The 13,240-nt window shown below is 51.9% G+C and overlaps 1 protein-coding gene across 2 annotated transcripts in view; it reads left to right on the forward strand.

Annotated features, from left to right (window-relative positions):
- EXT2 (exostosin glycosyltransferase 2) overlaps positions 1–13,240 on the forward strand; it is a 90,784-nt gene that overhangs the window by 27,132 nt on the left and 50,412 nt on the right. For both annotated transcript variants that reach the window (XM_088452629.1, XM_088452630.1), the window contains exons 6-7: positions 5,944–6,083; positions 8,646–8,739. In XM_088452629.1, the coding sequence (XP_088308755.1) occupies positions 5,944–6,083; positions 8,646–8,739 (234 nt within the window). The remainder of the gene's footprint in view (positions 1–5,943; positions 6,084–8,645; positions 8,740–13,240) is intronic.

A 13,240-nucleotide genomic window follows, 5' to 3' on the forward strand; every position in this document is an offset into this window, starting at 1 on the left:
AAAGAGTTAAGCTTTCAGCCTCCCAGGATGCACTAGGTCCCCCTCCTATACCCCGCCCCCGGGCCAAGGCACCTCAGTTTAGTTTGGTGCCCGGCCGGAGTCGGGTGCACCTGTTGGAGTGGGGGCTAGAAGAGCCCCTGAAGCTTATTCTTCATGCAGCTGTGGCTGCACATCTGGATGAACAGCATGGACAGTCAGTCCTGACGTCCATGCTGTCTTCCCTACACCCCGCCGGTACCAGAACGCCGGTACTGATCCGGGGATGCTGGTGGGCGTCTGGGGTCACAGCTAGCGGTGACCCCAGATGCTCCGGACCATGGCCGGATTCAAGGGGGACAGAGGTAAGCAGCGGGGTCCCGCGGTGGGTCCCCGCTGATCACATGGTCCTAAGTCCCCAGGCAGGGGGCTCCCTGGGGACTGGCTGCAGCGTGGAGCCAGGCGACCAACCTGCGCTTCCACTACCCCCTGGGACAGCGGACCGCAGCAGAGCGGTAGCGCTGCGGCGTCCCAGGGGTTAAATGCATGCCAGGGGAGCGCGCCTTCCCTGTCTCACAGCCGGCGCCTCCCCCGCTGCACACAGCCCTCTCTGCATGCTGCCGACTGGTCCTGTGGCAGCGCTCCTCCCCCAGGCCAGCCTCCTCTCTGCTCCTCGGCGGCCATCTTCTCCAGAACGCATGGTGAACGCTGCTGGAAGCGCTGGACGGAAGCATCGTGGTCTGGGTCCCCCCGCATACCTCTCCTCCGCTGTGGTCAGGTCTGTGTATGCAGCGCTGTGTCCTACCAGGCCCTGTGTCTGTGTAGTTGAGTGATCAGCGCTGTTAGTGCAGGAATTGTTATTTCTCTGCATTGTATGTGACTGTGCTAGCGCTGCTGCCTGTAACTTTTCTTCTCTAAACTGTCAGCTTTATTACTGTCCCTGTTCTTCTGCTAAAGCCCTTGCGGTGCGGTGCTGCAGGGTGGTCTCTCGCCTATTTAATACTTAATTGGTGAGAGAGGTCACATACGTGGTGCCATCATGTCTGAAAGTGATTTTCCCCTCCGGCTACAGTGTACCACGTGCAAAGTACCGTTAGCGGAGGGGGAGGGTAGCGCGGAGGGCCTTTGCCGGCAGTGTTTGTCCATGGCGCGGCCTATTACGGTTACAGCACCGGTACAGGAGCCGCCCTGGGCTTGTTTCGCTCAGGCGTTAACAGCTTTAGTGGGCCAGTTAGCTCCGCAGCCCGCGTTTACTCCGAGGGGTTTGTCCCAGCAGCCTGTGGTGTTGTCACCCATGCAGGGGTTCCCACGACAATTGGTGGTACCCCACAGTCTCCCTATTTCCCCGCTCCCGGGTTCTCAGGAGCCAGCGTGGGTTAACTCCCTGACGAGTTCTGTACAGCTCTTGTCGGATGTGTTGCAAGGGGAGTCTGTGATGCGGCCTCATAAAAGGCCGGTGGCGTCTCTGTCCGCTCCTTATGAGGATGACGAAGGGACGTCTGATGATGGGGAGATTCTTGATCCTTACGATCAGGAACCTCTCCATACTAAGGACGCTGATGCTAAGTCCAAAGTATATATTCCTGGACTTATTCGGGCGGTCCGCACAGCCTTGGTGATTGAGGACGAAGTTCCCCCAGCGGCTAAATCTAAGTATGCCTTTTTCAAAGATGTGAAGGGCGATGCCACAGTCTTTCCTCTTTCGGGTCAGTTGGTGGACCATTTAGAGGAGGCGTGGAAACAACCTGGCAAAAGATACCAGCCGCAGAGACGCCTGGCGGTGGCTTATCCGTTCGCGGATAATTATTTTGCTAAGTGGAAATCCCCTCCACAGGTGGATTCTCACGTGACCCGTCTTGTCCGTAGTGCCACATTGCCGATGCCATCCATGTCCTCCCTTAAGGATGCTACGGACCGCAAGGTAGAAATCTGCCTGAAGTCCGCTTATTCCCTTGCAGGGGGGGCAGCACGGCCGGCTATGGCCATTTGCTGGGTTGCCAGAGCGATGGAGCGCTGGGCGGATTCATTAGAGGCTTCTTTTGAATCCGACTGTCCGGCCGAACAGGCGGAGTTGATTGGCAATCTCCGTGATTCGGCCACCTACATCAACGAGGCGGCTCTAGACATTAGTACTCTGGTGTCTAGAATTTCTTCAGCAGCGGTAGCTGCTCGTCGCACCTTGTGGCTGCGATCCTGGAAGGCGGACGCAGATTCCAAGAAAGGTCTGGAAGCGTTGCCGTTTACCGGAGAAATTCTCTTCGGTCCGGATCTGGATAAGATTGTGGCCACGCTGGCGGCAGCCAAATCTGCTTGTCTCCCGTCGGCCGCTGCTCCTTCTGGTTCGGGACCATCGTCCTTTCGGTCATCTAGGGCCCAGGGCAGGCCCAAACCACAGTCGTTTCCTCGACAGGCTGGCCCTAAGAAATCGGTCAAGCCCCGGAAGCAGGCATGGAGTACCAGACGTCCGGCCCCCAAGCCAGATGACAAGCCTGCGGCCTGACGGTCCGGGCCTCCCTTTGGGGGATCCCAGGGTGGGAGGCCGCCTGCTACAGTTCGCCCAGTGTTGGTCGACCACTACGACAGACACTTGGGTTCTGGAGGTGGTTTCCCACGGATACGCCCTCTCCTTCCGGCACAGACCCCCGGCTCGCTTCTTCACCACGGGTCTCCCATCAGACCGGAACAAGGCTACGGAGCTGCGGAAGGTATTGCACACTATGCTCCAGGCTGGAGTTATAGTGGCGGTTCCATTCTCCCAGAGGGGCCAGGGTTTCTATTCAAATCTATTTTTGGTACAGAAACCCAATGGGTCATATCGTCCGATTCTCAACCTCAAAGCACTCAACAAGTCTTTGCGGGTCCCGAAGTTTCGGATGGAGACCCTACGGTCCATCATTCTGGCGCTGGAACCTGGGGACTACTTGGTGTCATTGGACATACAGGACGCTTACCTGCATGTCCCTATTCTTTGGCGCCATCAACAGTTCCTCAGGTTTGCAATCCGCAGCGACCACTTCCAGTTTCGGGCGTTACCTTTTGGCCTGGCAACAGCACCACGTGTTTTCACCAAGGTGATGGCAGTCATGGCGGCTTCTCTGCGGCTGCAGGGAGTCCGCATGTTGCCGTATTTGGACGACCTGTTATTGGTGGCAGGATCTCCAGAGCTCCTGTTACGCCACTTGGACCTGACCATTGCACTGCTGCAACGGCACGGCTGGCTAATCAACTGGCAGAAGTCCACTCTAATCCCGTCTCGGAGGATTCTGCATCTTGGAGCCTTATTGGACTCGGGACAGCAAAGGATCTTCGTGACGGAGGACAAGATCTCTGCTTTACAGTCAAGGGTGCGCAGTTGCCTGCACAGCCGCCGGGTGTCCTTACACTCGGCGATGAGGTTACTGGGCTCCATGGTGTCGGTGTTCGACATGGTGGAATACGCCCAGTTTCACTCCAGACCTCTGCAGCACCTGATCCTGTCCAAGTGGAACGGGCTGACTCAGTCTTTGAAGTCCCAGATGATTGTGCTCACCCAGGAGGTTCGCCTGTCCCTTGCGTGGTGGTTACAGACGACCCACCTCAACAAGGGACGTCCGTTCTGGGTTCCAAATTGGGTCCTGTTGACAACGGACGCCAGTCTTCGGGGCTGGGGAGCAGTTTCGGGTCCACACTTGTTCCAGGGCAGGTGGACGCCGACAGAAGCGGAGCTTCCAATAAATATCTTGGAACTCCGTGCGGTCTTCAATGCTCTCCAGCAGGCACAGCGGTTTCTCCAGGGTCGCCCGGTGCAGGTCCAGTCGGACAACGCTACCACCGTGGCCTACATAAACAGGCAAGGAGGAACTCGCAGTCGGGCGGCTCTCGTAGAGGTTTCTCGGATCCTGGTTTGGGCGGAGCGCAATCTTCCGGCCATATCAGCGGTCTTCATCCCGGGAGTGCTAAATTGGGAGGCGGACTTTCTAAGTCGCCAGGACGTTCATCCGGGGGAATGGTCCCTGCACCCGGACGTTTTTCAACTACTGGTGGACAGGTGGGGTCTTCCAGAAATCGACCTCATGGCGTCCCGGCACAACAACAAGTTGCCGGTGTACGGGTCTCGCACAAGAGACGAAGGGGCGTCTCTGGTGGATGCTCTGTCCGGTGGACGTTCCGGTTCGCATACCTGTTCCCTCCGGTCTCCCTTCTTCCACGGGTAATCCGGAAATTCAAACAGGAAGGAGGGACGCTCCTGTTGATAGCTCCCGCGTGGCCCAGACGGCACTGGTTCTCAGACCTTCAGGGTCTGTCCGTGGACAGTCCTCTGCGGTTGCCGCTACGACCGGACCTTCTGTCTCAGGGTCCTTGCCTTCACCCGGACCTGACTCGGCTGTCTTTGACGGCGTGGCTGTTGAGACTGCCATGCTGAGGTCCCGGGGGTTTTCCAGCTCTGTGGTGCGTACCATGTTACGAGCTCGGATACCGTCTTCCGCGAGGATATACCATCGCGTGTGGCATACGTTCTTCCAGTGGTGTCGACCGAGAGGTTATGCACCGCGGGAGTTTCGTCTGTCTCGGATTCTCGCCTTCCTGCAAGCGGGACTAGATCATGGGCTTCGCCTTGCTTCTTTGAAGGTACAGGTTTCGGCCCTATCTGTCTGGTTTCACCGTAGGATTGCTACAATCCCGGATGTGTGCACCTTTATGCAGGGTGTTCTCCGCATTCAGCCGCCCTTTGTTCCACCTGTGGCGCCTTGGGATTTGGCTGTGGTCCTGAGGGCTCTCCAAGGACCGCCGTTTGAACCACTGGGCTCAGTGGATCTTAAATGGCTAACAGCTAAGACTGTTTTCCTTCTGGCCATTGCTTCGGCCAGACGTGTTTCTGAGTTAGGGGCTCTTTCTTGTAGACCCCCTTTCTTGGTTTTTTATGGGAACAGGGCAGTGCTCCGCACTCGGCCCGAGTTTCTTCCAAAAGTTGTTTCCCAGTTTCATGTTAACGAGGAAATAGTTGTTCCGGCCTTTAACTCACCGGGTCTTTCCGTGGGTGAGGCCTCTTTGGATGTTGTGCGGGCCTTAAGGACTTATGTTGACCGCACTTCTTCGTTTAGGAAGTCGGACGCTTTGTTTGTCCTCTATGGCTTCCGTAAAAAGGGTTGGCCTGCTTCAAAGCAAACTTTGGCAGCCTGGATCCGTATGGCTATTTCTGAAGCTTATCTTCATGAAGGCCTACCGGTCCCTCCTTCTCTGAAGGCTCATTCCACTAGGTCTGTGGGTCCTTCGTGGGCAGCTCGACGTGGTGCCTCGGCAGTTCAGATCTGCAAGGCTGCTACGTGGTCTTCTGTCCATACCTTCGTGAGGTATTACAGGTTTGACACCTTCGCCTCTCAGGATGCTTCCTTCGGGCGGCGGATTCTCCTTTCTGCACAGGAGCGTCCCCACCCTTAAAGGATACTGCTTTGGGACATCCCCAAGGTATCCTGTGGATACCCTATGGACCCTGAAGTAGAAAATATGAGATATGGTAAGAACTTACCCTTGTTATCTCTATTTCTACGAAGTCCATAGGGTTCCACAGGACTCCCGCCCTGTCGCACCTGTGCTGCAGATGGGCTTTGCTCTGGTCACCGGTTTTCCGTCTCCCTCTGGTGAGAATGTGATTCTTGTATGTGTCCAGATCTTTGTTCTCTCTCTTCCTTCTCCTCCTCCGGCCTATGGCTTGGTAACTAACTGAGGTGCCTTGGCCCGGGGGCGGGGTATAGGAGGGGGACCTAGTGCATCCTGGGAGGCTGAAAGCTTAACTCTTTGGTGCCCTGCGACTGACGTCACACCTATACCCCCAAGGTATCCTGTGGAACCCTATGGACTTCGTAGAAATAGAGATAACAAGGGTAAGTTCTTACCATATCTCATATTATATATATATATATATATATATATATATTAAATAATTATTTTTTATTTTACATACACACTGAGCAACAATTGTATTTGCAGGAAGCTACGTTCTGCCTGATCCTCCGTGGCGCCCGCCTAGGACAGGCGATTCTCAGCGATGTTCTGCAGGCCGCCTGTGTCCCCGTCATCATTGCTGATTCCTATGTACTGCCCTTCTCTGAGGTGTTAGATTGGAAAAGGTAAGTTTGATTAGAATGCTGATGACTTGCGAGAAGAGCTGTCCCTGCCTGTAGCAGCTTACAGCCTAATGTGTATCATGGGAACTCAGGCAAAAGGTAGAAGTTTGTTTTGAGCCATGGACGAGCTGTCTAGAATACAGCAAGAGGATCGGTGGAGCTCGGGCAGTGTTCAGCACTACAGATGTGTCCTCATACATCTAGCCTCCCTGCGCCTTAAACAGCACTTCTAGTCGCGCTATGGCGTGGTATCGCGCGAGCGTATTTTCATGCGGCTCTTTACCTTCAGCCGCATCTTATTCGCAAAGCGATACGAATAGGTCGCACAAGCAGCTTCTGCTGATTAAAATGCGGCATGCGTATATTCTGTGTCACAGTCACGAACACTGGCCCTGATTCTGAACCGGACGCTCTGACAGAGCGCTCGCTCTGAATCAGGGCCGGCCGCCTTGTTTTTTAGAGCGGCCTCCTGGCCGCTCACCTAGCTGTGGGTGACCACCCACAGCTATAGCGAGCGGCCAGGAAGATGGTCGCGATGGTCTTGACCATCGCGACCAACGGGCTTGCGACGAGACCCTTGTGGTAGGGTCTCGTTGCTGCAAGCCCTGGAGTGCTATCAGCTCTATCAGAGCCGAAATCTCTCCCACTGACATCACTCGTGATGTCAGTGGGACTGGCCCCGAACGGAGGCGTTCCCATGTGAACGCCTCCGTTTGGGGCCGGCCCCACTGACATCACTCCCCAGGCCCGCCCACCAAAGGGGGCGTGCTGTCACTCAACATCGATAGCACGCCCCCTTTGGTACGAAACCCGGAGCGACGGATTGCCCGTTGCTATCCGGGTCTCGCGCATGCGCACGACGGAGCCGACTCCATCGTGCGCATGCGCACTGGGCCACCATCGACCTGCTTGCGAGCGCATAGCACTCGCGAGCGGGTCTGAATCAGGCACATTGTAACGTAGCATTACACATGCAGATACAGCCGCAGCTGCACACAGAATATAGGCATTAATCATTTTACTCAGCAGAAGGTGTTTGTACATCCTATTTGCACACTGCGAATAAGAAGCATTTGAAGAAAAATAGTCGCACAAACAGAAGGTTGGTGCTACCGAGTCATACAGCGCTTACATGTTATGTGTAACGCGACTTGTAACCAATGGAGGCTGGATGTATGTGGCCACATCTGTACATTGGATAAACTAAGAGTCAGCTAGGAGTGACATGCCGTGTGTCTCCTGAGGGAATGGGTATGAGATACCGTCGGCCGCATGGCCGGCGGTTCGATTCCCGTCAGCGGCAGCCCGACAGGAGCAGAGTTCGAAGCAGCAGAAGCCCGACAGTGCTGGAAATCCCAATCGTGGATAGGTAAGTATAGACTAACCTAACCCCCCTAACCCTCCTCAGGGGTGCCTAACCCTAACTTCCCCCCCAAGTGCCTAACCCTGATCCCCTCTCTAAGTGCCTAACCCTAACCACCCCCTTCCTCGCTGCCTAAACCTGTCCCCCGGGGGGGTGCCTAACCCTAAGTCCCCCCCGGGGGTGCCTAACCCGAACCCTCCCTCCCCCTAACCTAACCCTCCCGGGGGGGTGCCTAACCTTAAGTCCCCCCCGGGAGCCCTAAACCTAACCCTCCCCCCCCGCGGCATCGTGATGCCGGGCGCAGGTCTCCCGGCATCGGAGAAATGCAGGCGTCTACATCTAGACGCCCGGCATTTCACCCATGCCGGGATAAGACAGTCGGGAAGCCGGCTGCCGGTATTTAGGCAGTCGGCTTCCCGATTGCTTCCCCTCCTGAGGATGTGACGGCTGTGTATTAATATCTATACATAACTAACTCTACAATTCCAGGAGAGATTACAGTGCTCTGAGTGGTCCGGCTACCAATGTACGGTCTTTCTTCCTTTGATTTAGTATTAGCATTTGCCCAGCCCCGCTCTGTTTCCCTACTTGTACGTGATCGTCACACGAGTGTCCTATACTCAAATTCAGGGAAAGGTTTTGGGATCTAACTGTACAGTATTAAGATTATTAAAATCTTATCGGGGAATTCTAAATATGTTGCATACAAAGGATGGAGGCCACCTGTGGGGTAAACTAATATTCATGAGAATGCAGCTTGTTGGAACCAGTGACGACATTGAGGCATGAGGCACTATGTTCCCTTCCGAGAGGCTGCGTTCTCATGAATATTCAGCACAAAGGTGTCGGCATCCTCTAGGCTGCATCTGTTAATGGCAATCTCCTCCAGTCAGGCGCTCCCCTTCTGTGTCTTACTAAATAGATCGTTGCTGAATGGTTGCGGAGGTACAATGCAATGTTACAGCTGAATTCAGTATTCATAATTGTGTGGTAAGAGACGGGCGCAGACGGGTGATTTTTTATTTTTTTTCCTCCATTAAAAATAAACAAAACTTTAATTTTTTTTTAATGTTTTTAAAAACGAAATGATCATCTATATTTATATCCTTTCTTTGCCATTACTGTTACAATTGGGGGAACCTCATGTGTTTATTATTTTTATTACTGAATCTTATTACTATTGTTGATTTTGATTACTTTAGAGCATCTGTGGTGATCCCAGAGGAGAAGATCCTGGAAATGTACAACATCCTGCAGGGCCTGCCCCAGCGCCAAGTTGAGGAGATGCAGAGACAGGTGAGGAATGTGCTGCTTTAGGACACCATGACCCCTGACCTCTCTCTGGGGGTTGTAACCCCGCTGTTTTAGCCAAAAATTGTTTTCTCCAGGGATCCTTTGGGGGACACTTGAGTCAATACATTGGGGCGTGGCAGTGGGGAGCCAGTACAGTGGGGAGCCAGTACATTGGGGCGTGGCTGTGGGGAGTCCTTACATTGGGGCGTGGCGGTGGAGGGGGCCCGTCCATTGGGGCATGGCAGTGGGGGGGGCCCGTCCATTGGGGCGTGGCAGTGGTGGGGGCAGTCCATTGGGGCGTGGCAGGTTGGGGGCCGTCCATTTGGAGCGTGGCAGTGGGGGGGCAGTCCATTTGGGGCGTGGCAGTGGGGGGGGCCAGTCCATTTGGGGCGTGGCAGCAGGGAGTCCGTACATTGGGCTGTGGCAGTGGGGAGTCCGGGCACTATAAGAACTTCCACTCAGGCTCCTCCCCTTTATACCCCATTGGCTGTCTGGGATTCTCAGTCTTAGTTTGTGCTCGTATGGAGGTGGCCATTTTCCGGTAGCAGTCCGCATAAGCCGCTCATTCTCCTCCCCCTCTACCCTTTGACCTGCAGTGAAGTAGTGAGTGAGGGGCTTCGGGGTGCTGGGTCTCCGCACCCTCCTGTGCCGTGCAGTCTGCATCTGTCCTATCCTTCCTTCTCCTCATTATCTGTCTCTGGGAAGGGCAGTATCTCCAAGGCTCAGCCTGCAGTAGGGACAGTGACAAAGATTTTTGGCTGCGTCATATATTGCCCCAAATTGCCTGGTGTCCGGGTCAGGGTGGATGCTCTGTGCAAAGCATGTGAGGCAGGGGACCAGTGGCCGTGCTGGCCTGAGCGTGCGCACCCTGCTATGGTGGAGCAAGTCTGGGCTACGACTACAAGAGAGGTTGTTACAGTGCTCACACAGATCTCCAAACCTTATTGGGTGACAAGTAAGGATGCAGCCTCCTTGGTACCCTCAGGAGCAATAGGGGATCGTGGGCAGCAAAGTTGACTACCCCCCAAGCCCTCTGTCAAACAGTCAACATGATGGGCAGATGGTATACCCGTGTACTCCTGTGGCGAGGGCCCGGCTGCTGCTATTCTGCTACCAGTGATTTAAATCCTATTTTTATACAACGTTGAGCAGGATATTCTAAGGACTGTGTGTGTATATCTTTAAAGCGCAATGGTCCGGCACCTGGCTGCATGTAACTTTGTCGGGGTGTTCCCAGTAAGGGAGAAGTCTGATATTTACCATATGGCAGGGCCATGCATTTCTGAGAGTGGCTTGTACAAAAGTGGTAAGAGATTCTTCAACGTATGTTGATCTTAACGTGGCAGATTATTGCCGTCGACAGTGATTGGGGATGTGGCATAGACTTTCACAGAAATTTGGCAATGTCTAGTGAGCAACTTTTTAATGGCTTTCGAAGTACGGACTGGCCTGCCATTCAATGAGAGGGAAGACAGACCAGCTCACTTTTCTCTGGAACATGTCAAAATATTTGAGTTGGATTTTGCTTTGTTTGTTGCAGTTCCCTCAGCTGCCTGTAGATGTCCCTAGAATTTCATGTGTTGGTCTGTAAGGACATTTAATATGCACACAGCCTGCCTATAATCAGCGTTTCCACACACACAACTGAGGAACCACTGTGTTTTGTATTGTTCCTAGCTGATCATTTGCAGACTTCTTGCGTATGGGGGTAAATTTTGACCTAACATCGCATTGAGCCCAGGAGTGGCCCTAAACTGACTTCTCTAAGATTTCTCCACAGTGCAGTTATAATATCAGCGTTGACCAAACATTATTGTATCCCCGTTATATAAAACGGCAATGCGGATCTTAGCCAATGACCCACACAAGCTGCCTTCCATATCGAAAATGCGGATACCCTTAGATGTGGTACTACAGCCAGCAATACACTCCGCAAGGGATGGGATCGTCAAATCAGCTACTGAGCTGCACGTTTCCATTATCTCCGTAAGAAGATAAAACAATACATTTAATGAAAAAGAGACGCCAATCTGTAATAACATATCGGCAGCATTCTGCACAATTGTTACTAGAACAGATGTAACCAGAAAGGAGCAGGGAGAAGTAGGTGAATGCTGTAAGGTCACCTGATTCTCATCGCAGTGTTGCAAACGCAAGGTGGCTACCAGGCCTTTCATACCTAAAGTTTTGTCTGAAGAGCTGACAGTCAAATTCCTCAAAGACACAAATCAGACGCAACCTCTATTGGCTTTAAGTACTTATATTTTGTCTTATATTTTAGATACGGGAATATCTGATGTATTTATAAGGAGGATCTAACCATTGTAATAAGTTTTTTCCTCAATAGTAAAGATACAAAAAAATGAACAAAACAAATTGGAGAGCTATGAAAACATAACAGGTTTGTAGGTGTACGTGCACATATCAGGGGTTACTTATACAGAACGTAAAAGGGTACGTGGAATAAAGTTTCACAGACATTTACGGTGTAGGCGGTGCACATCTACGGTTATTGTGATTTGTTTTAATCAAGGATAGGATAGGAAGTAACCCCTATGCCTGCTGTTTTGTACTTTTCATTGCAGTTTGGCCATAACCATCAGACATTTATACATTTATGTGATTTATTTCACTGCTGTCTGTTACTTTTTGTATACCTGGGGTTATCTATGGCTTGTAATAATTTTGCCATTATAAAGAGGGAGGTTATATTTAGATAAATAACCGTCTCTTCCGTATTAACCCTTTGCTCTTACTTAATACAGAGTATTCAATTTGAGCCGAGCCGCGATACTTTTTCGCGGGCCGGACTTGTCGCCTACTACGCATGTTTTGCAGGCGAAAAAGTATCGCGCACGTGCACGCTTTGCCCCATATTCAGTTTGAAAGTAGGCGAAAACGGGACCCGGCGAAACTGAAACAGGCGGAAAGTACTGTCAGATTTGGGGAAATCAGCCTGACACCCCCCAAAAGATGCTCTGACATGGGGGTTCAGTGTGGTACCCCCCGATTTGGCTTGCTGAAGGTATTTGGTGTTTTTAAACGGGCTCAATAGCTGCTAAATAGCGTTTTTGTATAAGTGGTGCAGAATAGTATAGAATAGTTATTTTTTTTTCCCAGAAAATAACATCCCCGCAAATTTGGGGTACTTGAAAATGGGGGCCAGCATATTTTCAAAGTTGCTCAAGTGAAGTTGAAAAAATCGTGAAAAATCCACCCGCCGCAACCACGCACAATCAAAAAAACACTTGGGGCATACTTGGGGACCTCCCAGAGTCAAGTTCACTAGTTTTTAACTTTGTCCCCCAACTTTTTTTTTTCGCCCCCTTTTTCAAAGTCATTTTTTGGGGTGTCCTTAAGTGTTTTTTAAAAACATTTTGACACAGTGTACCTTTGGGGGACTGTCTGAAGGCTGCAGGGGGGTTCCCGCAACGTTGCACCCCAAAACCCTAATTCTGCACTTTTTTCCGCCTGCTATTCATAGGCGAAACTTTTTCGCCTAGTACGTTGCATTGACTCTCCGCCTAGGCGGAAAGTCTTTCAAATTGAATACGGGGTAAAAGCAAAACAGGCGAAAATGACGGCATCGGCGAAAAAGTATGGCGGATCCAGACTTTTTTCGCCTCAGATTGAATACGGGCCTATGTGTCTGATTGCATAGCATAAATTGCATAAAATCGCTCTGCACCCAGAAAACTAGACGCTCACGTATATATATATATATATATATATATATATATATATATGCCTGTGTAGCTGTGATTCTTTTATGACTGGAGGGATAGGACGGAGGACGCTGTGGTCTCACATACGCAGAGTACGTCTCTATACAGATCGCCACACAGATCCACATACATCTATCTAAGCTGAATTTGCAGGCAAATCCTGTACACAATGATAGCTTAGCATATTCCGATGTTTGCCGCCAGTGCGCTTGGCTTTCTTGGGGATGTGGGGAGGGGGGGGCTGATTTGCAATGTCATAGCGGTCTCTTTAGTAGTTTACACATACTGGAAAATACGTTGCTTAGCTCGGACCCTCAGCTCATCGTACGCTACCCTGCAGCTATGATACGACAAAGACACTAAGGGCCTGATTCAAAGCCGGTCGCTATTTGCGCTCGCCCGTCCAGAAAATAGGGGTGGCTATTCAAATGAACCGTTCGCTGTTTGCGGTCTGTTCACGCCTCTAGGTCTGAACGAGCGTACAAAACTTGCGGTCGTTTATTGGGAAACTACGCCCCCTGGCCGCTCGCATCCTACGTCATGTCCGCTATTTATTAGATTAATCGAGTACATCGACCAGCGTATGAACTGCTCGCTATTCTTGTGGTTGGTTTTTGCTACCACAATTTTGTGAGCAGTTCTGGCTATAAAATAACCCAGTGACGTGGTCAATGACGCTGCTGTTTTAAATATGCACACCCATAAAACGCCCGTTTTGACCTTTAAGCACGCCTGCGATCGGATCTCCACTCCCCGTTTTCAAGCACCTTCCCCTGTTA

The sequence above is a fragment of the Taudactylus pleione genome, unplaced genomic scaffold (assembly GCF_031769625.1).
Source record: "Taudactylus pleione unplaced genomic scaffold, aTauple2 ptg000555l, whole genome shotgun sequence".
NCBI lineage: Eukaryota > Metazoa > Chordata > Amphibia > Anura > Myobatrachidae > Taudactylus > Taudactylus pleione.